This window comes from Cololabis saira, chromosome 12, assembly GCF_033807715.1.
Source record: "Cololabis saira isolate AMF1-May2022 chromosome 12, fColSai1.1, whole genome shotgun sequence".
Taxonomy (NCBI): Eukaryota; Metazoa; Chordata; class Actinopteri; order Beloniformes; family Belonidae; genus Cololabis; species Cololabis saira.
Window position 1 is genome coordinate 6,864,767 of NC_084598.1, and position 18,002 is coordinate 6,882,768.

An 18,002-nucleotide genomic window follows, 5' to 3' on the forward strand; every position below is an offset into this window, starting at 1 on the left:
TTCATTCAATCATTCGCCTTTATTTAACCAGGAAGGTCGCTGACGCTCGCTCGCATTGCATGCAGTTAGGACACGGTGTTGGGTAGCATTTTTCGACAAAGCAGCAGAAATCGACAGAACACCGGTACGACGTGCACCAACAGCAAGTGTATCTGGGCCTTAAACGCCTTCAGCCAGGATGCCGAGTAGTTGTCGAGAACAGTTCATGATGTCAGAAAAGTTTAGGATGACTTGGGGAGCAGGGTGCAACCAAGAGCCCTCCACTTCTCTTTCTTTGTATTAATTTGTGTCCCTTGCTGACTTGGTGTATTACCTCTCGTTTGAACCGTTAGCACTAAGTCTCAGCTACACACGGAGACCAACATCAGATTTGGTGCCACCACCACATACAGGATGTCTTCAGAAACTGAGGAGCAACCAACTGAAGAGTGTAAGATTTTAAGAGAGATTCTCTCACTACTTTGCTAATTTTTTTTTTAAATTAATCTTATTTGTGAATGCATGTCTTTTTTTTTGTCTCTTTCCTTAGATGAAAAAGGAAACTCTGACCCTGACAAACTTGTGCAATGTCCTTTTGACAAAAACCACAAAATCCGTGTCTGCCGCTTTCCTTATCACCTGATGAAGTGCAGGAAGGTGAATTGAGTTTTTGTTGTCGGCTCACGCTAACAGCTTTGGAAAATAAGAGTGTGGTCTGGGTCCAAAATGTACATTTACAGCCAAAGGTGAACAAATCTTAGTCATTCACCGGGTTGGCTGTTTATGATTTCATAAAACCGTGTTGTTTTGTGTACCAGCACACTCTTCTTTTTACTAAATTTACCATGCCATCAGTGAGTCAGATTATACATTTGCTGCTCATTTTGGGCTTTCTACTCTGCAATTTTTTACTATTTTTGCAGGAGGAGGAATAAACATTTGTATCTTAAATATTTTCCTTCAATTAAAATATCTTTCAGTGAGTATAATCTGTTCAAAATTTGCTTTCAAGGATCAGTAATATAAACTTGGAGATCCTATGTGCTCAAATATGTAATGCAGCAAGCTACAGCTCTGTTTGGGATTCAGATGTCCGGTCCATAAAACTCAGGATTTACAGTCGTCCCTTTCAAATCCCATTAATGCACTATTGCAGTTCAGCAGTTGAATGGAACTTGGGGTTTTGCCAAGTATTTAACAAAAAGGGGGGGTGGGGGGTTAGGCATAATTGTGGCAAGGATGTCCCATTGCAGGTCTTTACTCCAGTGGAGCTGAAAAATTGTTTGTATTACAGTTCTTCGGTGGATTTTAAAGATTAAATTTTAGGATCTTGATGTGCTGCAACAGAAGTATTTGTAGTAATGTTTGAAAATGCTCTGAATTGCATCATTCTCCAGCAGTCTAACTGTTTTCTGATCTTTCGTTTATGTAGAATCATCCAAAACTGGCCAGTGAGCTGAAAACCTGTCCCTTCAATGCTCGCCATCTGGTTCACAAGCATGAGCTGGCTCACCACACTCAGACCTGCGAGGACAGAATTTCTGTGGATGCTGAAGATGGTAACATTGTCATTTGCTTGCATGTGTTGGTCTGCAGATTCAGAGTTTATTCTTACTTTACTTTCTTGCAGCTGAAAGAAAAAATGGACATTGTAATTGGCACGTTCCAGTCAGTACATGGGTCAATTCAAGCGCCACTGAGGATTGGGACAAAGGTATCATTCAGAACCTCATGTTTTTCTTTGCTGGTGGTCCGGTGTTAGACCTTGACTCAAATGTTCACCGTTGGGTAAAGTTCAGAGTTTGCTGTCTTTGCAGAGGCCGATGAATTTCCAACACCATTTGTGTGGGGTGTTAATACAGTAGTGACTCAAACGTAAGTAAGCTGCTTCACCTCACTTTGTCAGTACTTATCTGTCTTTGGTTTTCAACAGTTTTGTTTCTCTCTGCAGAACTGTGGTGAGGCCAACCAATAGTCTGGGACTGAATTCCAGACCACCCACTACCTTTCCATGGCCAGGTTATGAGGCCTAATAGGTCATATACAATCTTCATATTCCTTTTACGTGTGATTTCTTTTACGTGTGATTGACTTGCACAAATTCATTTTAATAAAATTTGTTCTTAACATCCTTTATTGAATGGCATTGTCCTTGTACAATTTTCTTTTTGGTAGTAAAGTTTGAATCTATATTGTTTTTGGGAATTGTTCTTCAAACTAATCATGCTGTAATGTCCACACGTTACAAATGTTTTATCTAGTTATAATGCAGGTGTTGAATGCCAACATTTTCAGTATTGAATTGGACGTATAACTGTAGTTTTGGTCTTGGCGAAATAGAAAAGAGTACAAATTGCTTTGGGACCTGCAGTTGTTGGTATTAACTTCCTGTAGATGGAAAAACCACCAAAAGATTACATTTAAAACTATGGCAGGAATAATGTCTATGAACCACAAGTTTTTCTAGTGAGGAATATTCACCTTTTTTTTAAATATATGATCATGGATCTTTTCTGTAAAGAGCAAAGCATTTCTTGCCTTGATCTGGGAAGATGAGTGTTTTGTGTAGAGGTGCATTTTCAGATGCTTGTCAAAAGCAACAAAGTACTGATGTAAGAGGAGTTAGTTTGGAAAAAAACTTCAGTTTACTACCTAGCATGAACCGCACAACCTCTTAACTGAGGAGCAGGTATGAATATCTGATATTTAATGACATTTACTGAGTTAAGTCCAGAATTCAGTGTTTTATGAAGAATTAGTTTGTCCTTCATAAAGTTGCTCCCAAAGCAAGATGCAGCTTTGAGTCCAGTGTACTTACAGACCACTGGATGGCGCTACTTTGCAGCTTTTTGCTAAAGTGGCATGCAGCGTTGAGAGTACATCTGCCGACTTCTCAGTCCATTTGAAACGGAGCTCATGCATTTATCAAGCGCCACTGGCTGTCAGATCTTTTCCTACAACCACATTTAATATTAGATTGCACTGTAACTCAGTTTTGTGTTGGGAGGGTAAAAAAGCTTTCCCTTCAGCTGTCCTGGACAGAAATCAGGGTGGTGACTGTCGAGGTAATCCAAGTGTGGGGTCTTCCTGCCAGCACACTCTGTCATATCTAAGTGGCACTATTAATTTCATTTGATGACTATCTATTTTGGTTGTAGCTATTATTAGAAGTGTTCAGAACATCTCGCTAAGGATGAGACTCCTTTGAATGTAGTACATGCAGGACATGTGTTCTATGTAGTATTCTGATCGCTTTCAAGGATCTTTGCATCTTAAATGTAGTCTGTGTGGGAGGTGTTATGACCTATGCAGAGTGACAAAAAAAACAAACTTGTGTTGATGCTGAACTGGCCAGACTTGAGCTCTCTTTTTGAACACAAGAAGCTGCTTCGTGCTTATTGTTTTGTCAATGCAATAACTGCTTGTAGTACAAGTAGGACTTGATCTGGGACAAAAAATTAAATCTGGAAAGACAGTTACATCAAATAACTTCAGATTATTTCACAACCTTGTGGGAGTTTCTCTGTTAGATGACTTAATAAATATTAGTAAAGAAAAATCTTCAGATTCTTACACTTCTGAGAGGTGTAAGAAACAAGATTATTTAAAAAAAAAAATACTAAATACATATTACATCAAACACTTGTCAGATTGTTTCACCATATTTCCTGTGTAGATTCTGGACCATGTTCTCTAATTCACTGGGGATTTATTAAACACTATTGATTGAAAGCCTTTGGCCCTTAGTTCGAAATCCAAACCCAAATCCATATTTACTCTCCTGGCAACTACAAATGTGAAATGAAACTGGATAGCCTTGTTACATCCTGTCCCAGACTGGCAGCCTGATAAGATACACTGGCAGCAGCCGAAGCACTGAGTCTACCAGGGCGAAGAAAAGAAGTGTCTGCTGTCAGTTACCAGAAAAACTTACCTTTTTTTTTTTTTTTAAATACTTCTCAATGTGGTATCACTGTATTTGAGTGCCTTAAGACCTCAAAACATGCATTTCCCTAATTATTTTACTTATAATTTCACTACAGGAATTATTTAATAATTACTGTATTTACCTTTGCATCAAAAGATTCTGCTTCTGGGTCATAAGCATTGAAGTCTCAACTTCAGATCAAATGTTAGTACACACCTGGTCAATCCAAGGTTTTTTTCTTGTTTCCAAAAGCCAGAACAAAATTGACGATTTAAACAATAAAAATATGCACTTCAATTGTTATTGTTTGCAAGAACATTATTGCGACTCCTTTTTAGATTTACAGTGAAAACATCACTTGTTATCCAGCCAGGTGGCTCGCAAAGACACATCAGCTGTTTCCAGATATTTTTCATTTATAATCTTCAGACTTGCACCGGCCTAATGTCTAAATTGACCATTTCTGAGCAGGTAACGTTTCTTCTGCAGCAGCTGGAAGTCCTTGTCATCAGATCCCAAATGGTATTGTTTTTTTGTTGACATTTTTAAAGCCGTCAACATGTTGTGGATGAACATAAAAAAACCACAATGAACTCTCCCAATTAAATCTCTGTGACCACAGTGATACGAAATAAAAGCACCGTTTTCAGCCTTGTCTTTTCAGCAACGTTAATGCCAGCTCTGCAAATCTGAACCGCTTACTGGTGGACATTTTTCAGACTTAGGTGGCCCCAAACAAAATGACAGCCATATGTGACATGATGCTGGTCACACTGAATTTTTTTTTTTTTCATGAAATGTCACCTTTAATGTAATGACTGAATGTGGTTTGTTTTTTACTTCAAACTTTTGCTAACGTTGAGCGAGTCAAGTAAAAGTGTCTGGCTTCCCCTCTTGTGAGGCTGTAGTGCAGCGAGTTCATGTTAGGCCGGTGTTCCCACATGACTAAAACTTGTCACTTGACCCAATGGACATTCTGCAAACAAGTTTCAGGCATGTCTCTGAAACCCAAGCTCTCTCAGCCGGCATCACTTTGTAAATGTGGCGCTCTCATCTTCCCAAAGACATAAGAATCCTGCACAATGTGTGGTGGACGGACCGTGCTTTCTAGCCGGCCTCTAATCCCGGCAGTCTGTGTGAAGCTTATGATCCTGCATTTCTAGCGAGGCACAGCACTGGTTTCCCCAGTCACAACCTGAGGCAAGATGACAGCAAGAACATAAAGGAGATGCAATCTACACTATCTAATCAGTGTATCAGACTGGAACCATCTGAGTGATGCCGACTATCTAGTCGCTCTTGTTGCATAAGTGAGTCCTGCATTTGGAAGAGTATAAAATCTTCCAACTTGTATATTACGTTACTGTGGCAGAGTGACAATTTCAAAATCTGTAGCTCAGGAGAAACATGAGACCAAGGTTGCAGAACAACACATGACCATTCCAGCTCTTATTACAATGGAGCTGTACTTAAAGAAGAGCAAGGCGTATTAATAGATGACACCAATAATTAAGGATCAAAGAACATGTACTGTATTCTTCTTCAAGTGCGTGTTCTGGCCTGATCATTATTTTTCCAACCCCAAACTATATCAACTTGAGCTCACGAAAAAAGGTTCACTGAATACTTTTGAAGTGTACAGTACGTATTGTGTAGTTGTGTTGGGAAAAACATTCCAGGATTGTAATTCAAGACTCAAGATTCATTATTTGTCACTGAGCCAGTGTCCATGTACATTACATAATGATTCTGCACACCAGTACATCCATCCATCATCCTTCTTCCTATTCAGGGTCACGGGGGTCTGCTGGAGTCTTTCCCAGCTGTCTTTGAGCAAAAGGCAAGAGTACACCCTGGACAGGTCACCCATCCATCACAGAACCACATATAGACAAATTACCACACTTGTTCCTAGAATCAATTTAGAATCACAAATCAGCCTAGCACGCATGCTTTTAGGGAGTTGGATGTAGCTGGAGTACTTGGAGAAAACCTGTGCAAGCATGAGAACAAATTTCTGGCTGGGGGTTCACCCTGCAGCTGTGAGGCAACAGCACTATCCACCAAGCCACGGCGCTGCCCCAGGCACGACCGCAGCACCATAGTTGCCCCATTAAATTAAATACCAAAGTCACTTTTTCATAGTTTAAGTTGACATGTTTGGTATCTTAGTCACTACGAGCACTTTTGTTCAAAAATAGATTTTAAGATTATTGTTCAATAATTATGCACCCATGTATAAAAAACACCCTGCATTAACTAAATAGAGCACACCATGTGCATTGTCCATTTTTATACAACGTAGCGAGTCTGATATATGAAGTGATATTTGTGGCGCGATGTCCACATTTCCTTTTTTTTCTCTGTTTTTGTGGCTGTGCATAATCTTCACCACTCTGCACCACCCAGTTTTACAGTTTTTCACAATTGTTTAAACACATTTATTGGAACATCAGACACAATGTGCACAACCTGAAACTCATCTTTCAGGGGGCTGAACCAATCCTGCTGAACTCCAAGCACATTTACTGCTCAAGACTCAAATTCCCATTCCATACCACACATTTCTCACAACACGACACACAATTCCCAATATCCTGCACACTCTTCCTGAATTCCCTCTCTTGCTGTTCACACAGAACACACAGTCAATCACATTTCTAAACTCCAAAGGCTGTTGTGCCATATGCAATCAGCAATTTGCCATAAAAGGGTCACAGGTGAGCTCCTGGTTTGGTTGGAGAACAATGGATGGTGGCACTATTGAGAAAGGTGAACAGCGTGCTGTGATGTCCAGTGGACTGCACATTTTGAGTCCAAATACTGTAAAATATTTGTTGTTACAGTAAAGAATTGTGTGTTTTTTTTCTACTTAGCCTATACATAAGAATACTATATGGTGATATATTACATCCAACAGCTGAAGGTGTAACACTGAACATACAAATGCATGATTCTACTGAAACATTCATCTAGTGTTTTCCATTCATACTATAGTGTCTTCCATTCTGCACATCAGTGTTCAGTGGGTGCTTAGAAATGTCTACTCAAATGATGTATGTGTTTGGCATTTGAGAAGAAAATACCATTTAGTGAAGAGTTAACACTGTTTTGAAGGTAGAGTGTGCTTTTGCAAGAGAAGTGTAGGATTTTGCATTTTGTGTGTGAGTTTTGTAATTTGTGTTTAGAGTTTTGAGAAAGTGAGGTAGTCTATCAGGAAATGTGTTTAAACAATTGTGAAAAACTGTAAGCAGTGTCACAGAGTAAGCGGTGCAGTTGACACACAGCAGCACCGATGTTTGTACAGCAATTTAGCATATTTTAGTTAATTTAGCTCCATTATGAAATCTCATAACTGTTGAACAGATTGCGTTGAACTTTTTCATCATCCATCCCTCTGAACATTCAGCATTAAGAGTACATCTGCCAGATTCATTTCTGTTCTTAAAGATGCAGCAGCATCATATCTAATCCATGTGAAAGACGTCACTGATCAGTCGTGACCATCCTGACTGTTTATGTTCCTGCTGACTTTGTGAACCGCTGCAGTGTGTCATCCGCTCCCATGTGCGCCTGGGAAGTAAATATTATTTCATAACCATGAACGGTGGGGTTTATTTTTTTTAACAATACGAGGTGTACATTCATGTGATGCCATACGGTCATGCGCTCATGTGAAAGAGTGGCAATGCACAAATGATGGAGCAGTCTGGGTTATGTGAGACCTGACTGGGAATTCCACTGCCGTCTAAAAAGAGACCAGCACATAACTGGGAGGGAGGAGGGTGATGGGGGGGGGGACATTTTTCAATAGTAGGTTCTTATCTGTTGCCAAAAAAAGAAGCTGTACTTAGCTCGGGTTTAAAGTGTGCTGGTAGAGCGCCGTTTAAACAACTAAGCAACTATATTGTTCTAAATATAACGTGAGACAGTCAGTGTTTATAAAGACCAGGAAAAAAAATCTGTTGTCTATACTAATTAGCTAGTGAGAATGTAATTTTTTTAAAGGCAATAACAGAAGCCCATATCTAAATAAACATGAGTAAAGATTGCAAATTCATTTAAAATGTGCAGTTCTACGTTTTATTTCACATTTAGCTGCAACACAATATCATCTTATTAAAAAGAAGAAACCCACAACAAAAGTTCTGTAGAATGCACTTGATGTGGCAAAACACCTGCAGGTTTAAAATCATTTACAAACAAGATCAGTGTGTAAGACTGTACTAGATTATACATTGTATTTTAGCTGCTCAATGCTACTTCATGATACATGAATGACATCACTAAATAATGCTGTAGGTTTAACCTACTTTCTTATCACCAAAAATGCCATGGTGGCCTTAAACATAAAGTGTAATGGAGTTTCTGAGGGGCTCGTGTCGCAGAAGTAGCTCTGCAAAAATGATTGATTGGTTTGAACATTGAAAAGATGGTGCAGATTTGATTTGTTTTTAATGTGTAACTGGTTGGCAAGTGCAGTCACGTTCCCTTCATCAGGTGTGGTTCCAATCATGGCACATAGTTGTATGTAAACAGTCACTGTTTGGTCCATGAGCTGGCCATTCAATCTCCATCTGGGGACTACACAGTTTCCAGAGATGTATTTTTCTGTCATTTCCGTTATAATTCAGAAGCAGCACTCCGTCTCTGGTGCTGCAGAATCCCGAAGGATTATAATTTCTCTAAACTTCTGAGCAGTGTCACTTTGGTACCCGGAGCATGAGCACTCAGTCCCTTCCCTTTGGCTTGAAAATGAACTCCCAAGTTTTATTTCACAGATGAACAATCTCACGGCTCGCTCTCAGAATGGCAGCGTGTCCATGAAGATTTTTTCCACAATCGGCGGTGGAGGAACGAGATCTTCTAGCTTCAGGTAAAAGATGCGCTGAAGGCCTTGTGTGCACAGAGTCCGGAGCTCGGGCAGCTTCCCGAGAAGTCTAGACAAGTAATTGGGCCGCAAGGACTCTGAACCGCAGCCAGACACGTGGTCTTTAAGGCAGGTGATGAGCTGGTTCTGCAAATCCTCCACGTGTTTTGGGTCCTTAAGACCATGTCGGTCTGCAGAGAAGAACAAGAGGCTTGTTACTTTTACACAAATACTGCTAATAGTGTGTAGCATGAGGCAGGATTGAGGCAGGATATATGAAAAGAAATTTGTATAGGTTTAAGTTTTCTAGTAATAATGTCAGATGAAGCGTTCCAAACCAAAAAGAATGAGCCCTCTAGTGTATCTCTCCGTTGCCTTGAACAGGCTGTGTGCTGCAAAATGTGCTGCAATTCTGGGCCCGAATTTCCCGCGCTGCCCTGCGGATGTGACGTCATGCATGTTCTCCCCGTTCTCCCGTGCCGGTGTTGTGCCAAAAAGTGATTGCCTGCCAGAATTTGATTTCTTCTGATTTCTGGCCGCAGGAGCGCGCACAGCAGCCCGTTGAACGTTAGCGCTAAAATGCCAGATTTTCAGATTATGAAGCTCAAGAATGAGATAAAGTCATATTTAGGCAGAAACAACTTTTCATTAACTGTATTTGGCCTTCAATCAATTTTTGGCAGGTGAAAATGCCTATTTTGTGTTGTAATGGTCCTTTAAAAGAGTTAAAAGCAATCATGTGAGCTCTAGTGTTTATATTATGAAGCTCAAGAATGAGATCAAATCATATTTAGGTAGAAACAACCTTTCATTAACTGTATTTGGCCTTCAATCATTTTTTGGCAGGTAAAAAGACCCATTTTCAGGGGAGAAATCAGATTCTGGCAGGCAATCACTTTTTGGCACGACACCGGCTTCACTGTTGGCTGCAGTACCCCCGACGGCCGTCGTGGCGAAAGGTGGCGCTAGAGAGTCATTTCTTAAAAGGAGCCTCATGCTCCTTTAAGCAGTGTTTTTTTCTCATTTACTTTCTACTCACTTCATTGTTTTAATTCAGTTTAAAGCATTGTGGATTGTATTTGGAAACTTCTCATATAAAACATGAGCCCCATTTATTTATTTGGTGCCATAATCCCTGGGGTCTACATGTAAACCTTTCCCTCTTGTTATGTTTAGGCCTGCTCTGATACGTGACATCTTCCCTGTGTTAAACGCGAGGTCGTGTTACACTTTATCACACAGCTGTCATGTCAGTCATCTGTTGTTAAGCTCTTGTTTAGTGCCATCGCAATGAAAGCTACAAAACACTCTCACTCGTGCACAGTCTTGTTACAGTTGCTGATAAAGCAGTTTCTTAGCAGTATTAGATTGGACGGCTTCATGTTCCAGTGAATTTGTGAATGACATTTCTAAAAAAAGTAACGTGATTGAAGATCTTACCGGTGATGATGACCAGAGCTGTAAGACAAGAGAAGGAGGAGATGTCCAGCTTCATACGATGAAGACTTTCAGAAAATTCCAGGATGGAGTCGATCCAGTCCCCAAAGCCTCGCACACACTGGGTTTTATGAAGCACGTCCCCGTTGCAGAAGATCAGCTTCTCCATTTTAGGGTTAGATCTTAAAAAAAAAAATAAAAGAACAGGCTCTTGAGATCTATCTAATGTTATTAAAGATGTTGCAGACATCATTTATTCGACTATTCAACGTCCGCCCTCTCCCCCTATGAAAAGATAAGAGGCAGCACTCACCGATATGCAAGACGCAGGATGAAGAGTTCAACAAATGCAGATTCCAGCAGCAGTTCCTGATCCTCCGTGCAGAACTCTGAGAATCCAGGGATGTCCTTCGCCCACTTCCTGATCACCTCCATAGAGGCTGTGAGGAGGTCGTAAAACTGTTTGATGTCATTCGCATCTTCTTTCTGGTCCATGCTGACTTCCTTCTCAACATACTGAAATAATACACAGAAAAGATGTTAGGATGCATCCCCTCACTTCATAGTGAATGAAAAAGGGGCTGAAAACATTGTGAGAGACATTGTTTTCCTCCCACCTTGGAGTAATCCAGAGTCCCGACGCCGGGGTTGGAGTCGATGTGGGCCCTCACCAGTGATGCTATCATGCTCACTGGAGACACGGTCGTTGTCGCATCTTGAACCACTTTAGGTTTGGATGGTAGGCGACCCCTTCGTCCTTTTAGGCTATCTGTTCTCACAACTGTTTAAAAAAAAAAAAAAAGATATTAAATTCCTTACTTTGGCTATATTTACCATAGAAATGCCCACAATATTGTTTTTCAAAGGATTTCAAACATTCAGAAGTGGTACATTTAGACTGAATATCTATGACTAGACTGGTACAGTTGCATCTTCATACAGAACTTTGAGAACAGGTTCAATGACATGAGTGTTACTACAGGGTAGGGCTGTGCGATTAATCGATTTTAAATCTAAATCGGATTTATTAATCACAATCTATGTTAAAAAAAGGAAAATCAGAAAATCGATTTTCCTTTTTTGCAGCTGGCTGCATTACAGACAGAGCTCGTCTAGTCATCTTTGTTTGGTCAAGAAAATTGTAAATGTTGTCACTTTACTAAACTCAAGGAGGATTTACAGTATCTTTCAATTGCACTTCATTCCCAATAGGGAAATTTGTTTGCTATTTTTGTTTAAAAATAAAGATAAAATATTTGAAACAATTTATTCCATTGTCTTTTGTAGTTTTACCAAAAAAATCGAAATCGAAATCGAAAATCGGGTTTTCAGAGAAAAAAAATCCAAAATCGCCCAGCCCTACTACAGGGAGGCTGTTATTTACTCTCTAATTTGAAGTTTTGATCAGGCAGAAGTAGAAATGGTGGACCATCCTATGTTGGATGTGCACTGCACTCACCTTCTCTGACCATTCCCACTGCCAGACACTTCTGGAAGCGACAGAACTGGCACCGGTTTCGCCTCCTCTTGTCCACAGGACAGTCTTTGTTGGCAAGGCAAACATACTTGGAATTTTTTTGAACTGTGCGCTGTAAAAAGAAAAAGAGAGAAAGAAAAAGAGGAGGATTTAAAATTGGCTGGAATCTCATGACACAAACATCTGTTTTATTGAAAGGTGCGATTGATTTGAAATAGATGGCTTGGGTTCATGGACTAGGAATATCATATTACTTTGAAAAAGCCTTTGCATCCCTCACAGGTGCGAACCCCGTAGTGCTGACACGAGGCGTTGTCTCCGCACACAGCGCAGCCACCCTCATTTCCACTTCTTAACTTGGGCGATAAGTTTCCGTCCAGAAGTTCTGCTCCATCAAGACTAGGGGCCTGCTCCATGCCCATGGCAGGGAAAGTCACTGCACAGGCCTGAGGATGAGCCACAGCTAAAGGTTCCTGCTCTCGCAAAAGTGGCTGACCCAAATGAGACATATCCTCAGCAGATCCTGGGGCAAATGTGAAAAAAGATGCTGCGTGTGATACTGAGGAGTCCTCGGCCGCCCAGTAGCCTTGACTGGGGGAGTAAGGCCCGAAGGCCGAATCCCAGTTAGACGCATGCTGACTCTGGAAGCTGGGCGTGGAGGGAGACGAGGCTGACGCAGGGCTGCCAAAGTAATCCGACCCACTAGGGGACACAGCCTCATCTGGATAAGTCAGCATGAACGATCCTGGGTAGCAACCGTAAACTTGGAGTTCATCCAACTTGAAAGGGCTTTCCTGGCCCGATATCGGGGTGACATGGGTAGGAGCTGTAGTAAACTGGCATGAATATGCATCGAAGGCTCCTGCAGGTGTGCCCACCAGGGAACTGATGCTGGGCAGAGACGGAGCAGAGAGGTGGTCCCGGGGGGTGCTCATGTCCGCTGCCAGTCTGGAGATGAAGTCTGCGCTCTGGAAGTCGCTGCTAACAAAGCTGTTCTCATTGGGCTGGCCTCCATGCTGGGGATGTATGCAAGTCATGGCTGCAAGACTAAGAAACACACAAATACAACTGTTAGACAAACTTGTAGATCTTTAACTTGACCTGACCAGCTGTAACCATTTAACCTGGGATAAGATATGACTATGTTTCAACTGTGTCTACAATCTTACTGCTTTAAATTACAATATTCTCCAAAAGTTGATTGAACATAAGGTAAAATATGCTCATTGTCAACATAATATCAACAGCAAATCTAAAATACTTGAAACAACAACAGCTATAGCCTAATGCTGGACTTCCTTTTTGAAATATTTCAAATATTGCGTATTCTTCTTATATATATTTATCAAGCAAGTTTATTAAAGAGTAACTAATTATAGAACTGCAATACACAGAACCTGTAGTTTTTGAAATATTTCAAATATTGCGTATTCTTCTTATATATATTTATCAAGCAAGTTTATTAAAGAGTGACTAATTATAGAACTGCAATACACGGAACCTGTAGTTTTAGGGAACCCCACGCTTTCTAGGTCGCCCTGCTGGTTTGGTGGCCATGAAAAAAATAAATTGACATCCATCATTTACAAGAAAAACCTGGAAAGCATTGTACTCTTTATAGCAGCAATCAAAAGGCACCTTATTCTGATTTTACATTATGGTAATAATACCGCCTGCAGCGCAGCGGGTTGACTTTCAAGAGCAGTGCCAGCGCATCATGTGCAACAGGTGTCAAAAGTTCAGTCTGCAAGCAAGGCGTGTTGAGAATAGAAATACATACACAGTAAAACGATATATACTCTATTTGTGCCGCTATCACTTACAGTTGTTGACGGTTTTTTTGTTTACTTTACTGTCAGACTAAACTAAAAGCAGGATGCTCTCTCTCTGCGCAGCTCAAAACCAACTAAACTACAAGACAAGCGTCAGCGCCGCTGCAGCAATAAGACTGAAAAGAAAACGGTATTTGAGTCTGCTGTATTAGTGATCAAAATGTTTCTTACCTGTCTGACAAGTGTTTTTGAACTATCTGCACTCTACGAGCGACCATCCGGCATGTTCAGCCGCTCCGAGCTGAGTCTCAGTCAGGCTGCCCCCGCTGCTCCTACCGACGCTCTTATAGCGGAGCGGCGGGTCCATGACGTCAGCGGGCTGTTTCCAGAGCGTGGCCCGTACAAGGCGCGCGGTGGGCGGGGAGATTTCCAGCCCGCGGCCAATCCCAGCGCGCTTTCGAGAGAAGCGCCGCGGCGTGACGCACTACGGGATTCCGTTGACGCGCAAGCAGCGAAGAACCGCAGCTTTGTCCGGCGGACGCACACACTTTTTTCTCACATTCACACAGAGAAGAGAGGAAAACTAAAAATAATACTAATGAATGAAAGAAGAAAAAAAAACAACCAAAACAAACCCGCAGATCACAATCAAATGTGTTCTGTTCTTGTTTCGCCAGCCCGGGAGTTTAAACTGCTCTTATTAATTTGGCTCCCCCAATTATCAGCTTATTTGTTCATAACTTTGTCTGACTAAATGTGAGAGGGAAACACATGATTTTATCACTTATAGACAGGACGGTGCGCTCACGGTTAAAGGGTGCAAAAAAGAAAGTTTTGCTGTAAGTCAAACAGAGAAAGTCTCCTTTAGTTTAAAAATCTGAAGTACCTCAATGACTTCTTGAAAACACAAATATTTACAAAAGAAGGGCTTATATGTCAAATGAAAATGAAGGGGGAGCAGTTAATTGTCCCATGAGGTAATGTGTCTTTCATGCGTGAACTTGTTTTTGCTCATTTCATTGAGAAGTCTGTTATCTTTAAGGTTAATGTTTCACCAGCACAGGAAACCCTGCTACATATAGATGGGCTGATTAGGATCAGGATGACATGCTTACTAAACAACATCAACAACATTAAGGTGCTCCAGTGCCTTTTGGTTTGAAGAGGATCTTAAAATGTAGTTATATGGCTATAATTATCTAAACTTTGTGCTTATGTGTTAAATACGCTTCAATTATTTACTAGTACCAGAGACATTCAATATATGTATAGAGTATCTTTGCTAGTACTATCCATACAGCAAATCTAGAGTGAAGTTGTGTTACACACAGACAAGAAGGGCAGGTGCAATGGCTCAGAACAGAACCAGCCTGACATGATTATTATAATTCATAGTAGATTTAAATCATTTGAGGCTTTCAGATGTGTTTTTATGAACTCACGTCAGGACTGACTTTATAGAGCATCATGTGGTATTGCTATTTCTGTATCTTTGTTCTGGAGTCAAAAACTTGAATGAAACAGGTAAAGGGTACCGGCTGCTCAGTCTCTATGAATTGAAACATGTGGCCTGCATGGGAGGAAGTTTTTTTTTTATGAGCTGGTACCACTGAGGAAGCAGGAGTGTGCACACACGCGTGTGTGAAGCTGACAATGTGATTATGGAAATGCTGATTATTTAAATAAAGGGAACAATTCAGTTGTATGTTGCTGCACTAAGCTGCATGTGACACTCATGTTTGCTTTCAGGTCAAGCCCATTTACACAAAAAGGAAACGTGCACATTTGTTTGCAGCTACAAGACCCTTTCTTTCTTTGGAAAATACACCATGGAAACTAATCATCCCCTAATTCAGCTTCCCTCACCCCTCCTGCTTCTATGATGTCATGTGACCAGCGTCTGGGCCTCCCTGCAGCACCTCTGTTTTTACTAGTTATCTGATCTGTATTATCAGACATGTCGTCTTCCTGGCATTGATGATAATCAACATGACATCAACAGGATTTTGTCTTTGGATCACCTCTGAGCCCACTTTTTTGTCATTTGCTTGAAGTTGTACATAAAATATCAGTTAGTCATTTTTTTCAGTTGCTTTCACTGTTTCCATGCTGTGCAAGAAACATGGATTTCATTTGGCAACTGTTCTCTCTCGCAGACGCATGCACGGCCAGGGCACGATCCACCACCTGTTGTTCTTCCACAGTTCTATTTTTGCACCAAGAAGATGTTTTGGATTGTGTAGAAAAGCTCTGGGGCTTCGGTCCAAGCTTGTTAGGAACCTAAAGCATATGGAGCTTTTTTAAATACGTAAGCGATTCCAAGGTTCCCCCAAGAGGGCTGTAGGGAATCCACGAGGAAGCTCTGCATTGTGACAAGCCTGATAGCAGGTGGAAGTTCATACAAAGCCTTTTTTAACGGGAAAGGTGGTCAAAGCTACGGCCTGGAAAAAAAACAAAACTGTTGAGGTTGGATTCCTATTAGTTTGCATACAGATGTAAATGAGACAGAAAAGATGCTATCAATAGGGCTTTGCATCTTTTTCCAGTCCTAAGAGAATTTAATGTCCTATTTACAGCTTCATTCAGTGATTATGAAGTAATTCATCTCTGGGGCATTTGCAAGTTTCCAAAAAATTCCCAGATACCTGAAAAAGATATATCTGTTAAGGGGTTAACGTAAACTATTTTAGTGATAGATAGCACTGTTTATTCCTGTCTTCTTTTACACGGACAGTCAACGTGGAAACAAACTGCAAGCATGTGTCATCTCTTCAGTTCTGTTAATAATTCGTGTCGTCACATAAACAGTGAAAATAATATCATTAAATACTCATCTGAGACTTCTGGTCTTGGAAATCTGTCAGGGCAGCAGGCTGATAGAGAGATTGTGAAGCAAGGTGCTGAAAAGCCCCCCAATCATTAGCATAAGTGAAGGCCTGCATGTGGGCACCTCAACAATTCCAGACTTCCTACATCTTCTCTCTTCACTCATACTCCTGAAGACAGACCGGGCAACCGCAGTCTCTTGACTCTCCCAGTACATGCAGTCTGTTTTAGGACTTGCAGATACAGTTGTGCCTGACACAGCTCATTTTCTGCACTCAAAATATCAGTTTTTTCCCAGTGGGTGTAACATCAGGAATGCTGATCAGAACATGTCTTTGTGCCCACTGGCTACTTTTCTTAACAGCACAAATATGAACCTCACAGTGGCGCTGCAGGAAAGGTCTGAGGAAAACACTGTAACGTTGTAATCTGATTGTATCTGAGACATGTTAACTGAGAGCAACGTGGAACCCCAACTGAACCAAAGTGAGGCTGTGAGTCCAAAACCTGCCCGTGTTGCTGAGGGCAAGCTTCAAAGCTCAGCCTGGGATTTACATCCAGAACAGCTGTGGGGATACAGGATGCATCTACTGACAGTGCTCCAATGCAGAGGGCACAGCTTGATGAATCATACGATATGGCCCTCACATGAAAATGTTCTATAGTGTACCTTGGTAAGACTCCAGAGACATTCCTACGTAAGGACAGAAGATTATTTTAGCCGTCGAGGAAAGCTATAAGTAGAAGGTGGGCATCGGTGCAGTGGCATGAGTTCAAGAAGTTTACTGTATGGAGAGACTTACTTTTGTTTTAGGCTTCAGGCTTATGGCTTCAGTTGGAAAAATCCATGGAGCGCTGGGAAAAATGGATGGTGTGTGCACACCTTGAATAGTGTGGCATTAGGCCAGGATGTACGTGTAAACATTAGGTTTGACCTGTATCAACCATGACGACCCCGGGTTCTTTGTACATATAAATAAATAAAAAGTTATAAAGAAAAAGAATGAGGAAATGTCGTTTTGTATAATTGAGCACCATCCCTCCTTTGACGTCAACAGATTTGAAGAACGTGCAGTTAATGTGTAGTAGTGATTAAAACCATTTATTTGAGTGACTTTCTGTTAGGTTTTCCATTAATATGAAACTATTTTTCAAGGTTTGACACTTGAACATGATTGTGATTTGTGTAGTTTTACAGAAACATTATGATGAACGGTATAAACACAAGTTCTTTTCTCACTTTTTAAACACAGATATGTAAAAATACAGAAGAGAGTTTGAATGCGTGGGATATTTTACATGTCCACGTTCATACCACAAAGTGGAGTAAGTTGCAAAAAAGCAGAATTGCCCGGCGATGAAATGAACATATTTGGAGAAGCTGCTGTTTTCACCATGACGAAAACATGACTAGGCCTTCTTGCAGCGCTTCCCTTTTTCATTTCATCAACACGTGACAGTTCTTTTTTATATCACCCCCACATTCCTCCTCGAGGCTTAAGTCACCACTGTCCTTATCGTGTTCCTTTTTCCAGTCTCAGATGTAAAGACCACCACACTCTGCATATCAATGATGTCTCATGTTTTATGAACAGATCCCATAAATTATGACCTTCTCCTCTTTTCCACACCTGCAAAGGGGCTTTTTCCCATTTGTATGTGGGCTTAATTATGTTTTTTCATGATTATTGTGAGAAATAAATGTAGTGGGTT

The 18,002-nt window shown here is 40.9% G+C and overlaps 2 protein-coding genes across 2 annotated transcripts; one reads left to right on the forward strand and one right to left on the reverse strand.

The window, feature by feature from the left end:
* Positions 1-333: 333 nt before the first annotated feature.
* Positions 334-2,050, forward strand: zgc:56699 (uncharacterized protein LOC405758 homolog). Its single transcript, XM_061734721.1, has 6 exons — positions 334-430; positions 530-636; positions 1,412-1,538; positions 1,610-1,693; positions 1,797-1,854; positions 1,931-2,050. The coding sequence occupies exons 1-6, from the start codon at positions 394-396 to the stop codon at positions 2,010-2,012; spliced, it is 495 nt and encodes a 164-aa protein (XP_061590705.1). The 5' UTR covers positions 334-393; the 3' UTR covers positions 2,013-2,050.
* A 5,382-nt stretch (positions 2,051-7,432) lies between these two features.
* Positions 7,433-13,775, reverse strand: nr4a1 (nuclear receptor subfamily 4, group A, member 1). The gene is made up of 7 exons (XM_061735315.1): positions 13,695-13,775; positions 11,946-12,738; positions 11,674-11,803; positions 10,832-10,995; positions 10,528-10,730; positions 10,218-10,396; positions 7,433-8,968 (listed from the first exon to the last, which is right to left on the reverse strand). The coding sequence occupies exons 1-7, from the start codon at positions 13,739-13,741 to the stop codon at positions 8,712-8,714; spliced, it is 1,773 nt and encodes a 590-aa protein (XP_061591299.1). The 5' UTR covers positions 13,742-13,775; the 3' UTR covers positions 7,433-8,711.
* Positions 13,776-18,002: the final 4,227 nt, after the last annotated feature.

Bases quoted from the DNA above. Each gene is read 5' to 3' on its own strand.
- zgc:56699 (XM_061734721.1), top strand. From the start codon at position 394: ATGTCTTCAGAAACTGAGGAGCAACCAACTGAAGAGT. The intron at 1,694-1,796 runs GTATCATTCAGA...CTGTCTTTGCAG, and splicing joins CACTGAGGATTGGGACAAAG to AGGCCGATGAATTTCCAACA. The intron at 1,855-1,930 runs GTAAGTAAGCTG...TTCTCTCTGCAG, and splicing joins AATACAGTAGTGACTCAAAC to AACTGTGGTGAGGCCAACCA.
- nr4a1 (XM_061735315.1), bottom strand. From the start codon at position 13,741: ATGGTCGCTCGTAGAGTGCAGATAGTTCAAAAACACTTGTCAGACAG. The intron at 12,739-13,694 runs GTAAGAAACATT...TGTGTTTCTTAG, and splicing joins CAAAAACACTTGTCAGACAG to TCTTGCAGCCATGACTTGCA. The intron at 8,969-10,217 runs GTAAGATCTTCA...TCTTCTCTGCAG, and splicing joins AGCTCTGGTCATCATCACCG to ACCGACATGGTCTTAAGGAC.